The sequence below is a fragment of the Manacus vitellinus genome, unplaced genomic scaffold, assembly GCF_001715985.3.
Source record: "Manacus vitellinus isolate BGI_N305 unplaced genomic scaffold, ASM171598v3 ctg7180002434028_pilon, whole genome shotgun sequence".
NCBI lineage: Eukaryota > Metazoa > Chordata > Aves > Passeriformes > Pipridae > Manacus > Manacus vitellinus.
Genome location: NW_021938547.1, coordinates 1 through 1,091, shown reverse-complemented (window position 1 = coordinate 1,091; position 1,091 = coordinate 1). Strand labels below are relative to the sequence as shown.

Here is a 1,091-nt window from a genome sequence, read left to right as displayed (position 1 = left end):
GCTGGAAATCCAGCTCCCCATCCACGGCCTCCACCTGCCCGTGCTCCTGGGTCAGCCCCACCAGCCTGGGGGGACACGGTGTCACCTCCCCGGCACATCCCCGCCCGCATGTGTCCCCCCCCCACGCCCCGCGGGGGTCACCTGAGCTGGGGGTGCCCCTCGATGGCGGCACAGCCCGGGGGTCCCCGGTCGCGGCCGTGCAGGCTCAGGGCCGCCCACCCACAGTCCACCAGCAGCTGCCGGCGGTGGGGGTAGTGCCCGACCACCCTGGTGAGGACACGGATCGCCACCTCCTCCGGCCGGCACGAGCCCAGCTGGGTCTGCTGCAGGTCTGGGGTGGGGGGAGAAGAAAGAGCCTGGATGAGCTCGGGGTGTGTCCCACCCCCGGGGGGTCCCGCGCGGCCGGGGGGTCCCGTCCCACTCACCATAGAACAGGTAATTGCCCGGGTGCACCTCGGTGAGCTGCGACATCTCCGGCACCGGGTGGCTGCAGGACGGGGTGGAGCCGATGGTGGCCTCGGGACACGGGATCCCCTCCTGCCGCAGCCTGGGGGCACATCGGGGGGACCCTCTGAGTGCTCGGGGAGAGGGGCCAGAGGTGAGTCCTTCACCCCCGGGCACGGCGGGGAACAAGACCAGGGGTGGCTCCTTCGAGTTTGGGTGCCACAGGAGCAGGACCGGGGGTGGTGATGCCTCAGGGAGCCCCCAGATGTGCCAGGGAGCCCCTCCCAGACACTCAAGGGAACCATCCAGATGTGGAAGAGCCCCCCCCCCTCCCCAGTATGTTAGGAAGATCCCAAGAGACTGGGGAGTCAGTCAGATGTGCCCAAATGCCACCCAGATGTGCCAGAGCACTCCCAGCCATGCCTGGGACCCCTCCCAGCTGTTCCTGGCCCCCCAGATGTGGCAGAGCACCCACCAGCTGTGCTTGGGACCAGCCCCAGATCCCAGATCCTGCCTGGGATCCCTTGCTGATATTCCCAGCTGTGCCAGAGCAGCTCCCAGCTTTGGGAAAAAGGGGGAATTTGGGGGAGGTGGCCTCAGTTTCCCTCCCCTAAATCGGTGCCACCACGGGCTGGACTGGGCTGGGG

At 68.6% G+C, this 1,091-nt stretch overlaps 1 protein-coding gene across 1 annotated transcript; it reads right to left on the bottom strand.

Annotated features, from left to right (window-relative positions):
• Positions 1 to 14: 14 nt before the first annotated feature.
• LOC115307288 (D-threo-3-hydroxyaspartate dehydratase-like) lies at positions 15 to 550 on the bottom strand (the record flags this gene model as incomplete). Its single annotated transcript, XM_029958673.1, has 3 exons — positions 426 to 550; positions 142 to 331; positions 15 to 65 (listed from the first exon to the last, which is right to left on the bottom strand). Coding segments are annotated over exons 1-3 (287 nt in total), but the record flags the coding sequence as incomplete, so codon positions are not given.
• Between the last annotated feature and the right edge of the window lie 541 nt (positions 551 to 1,091).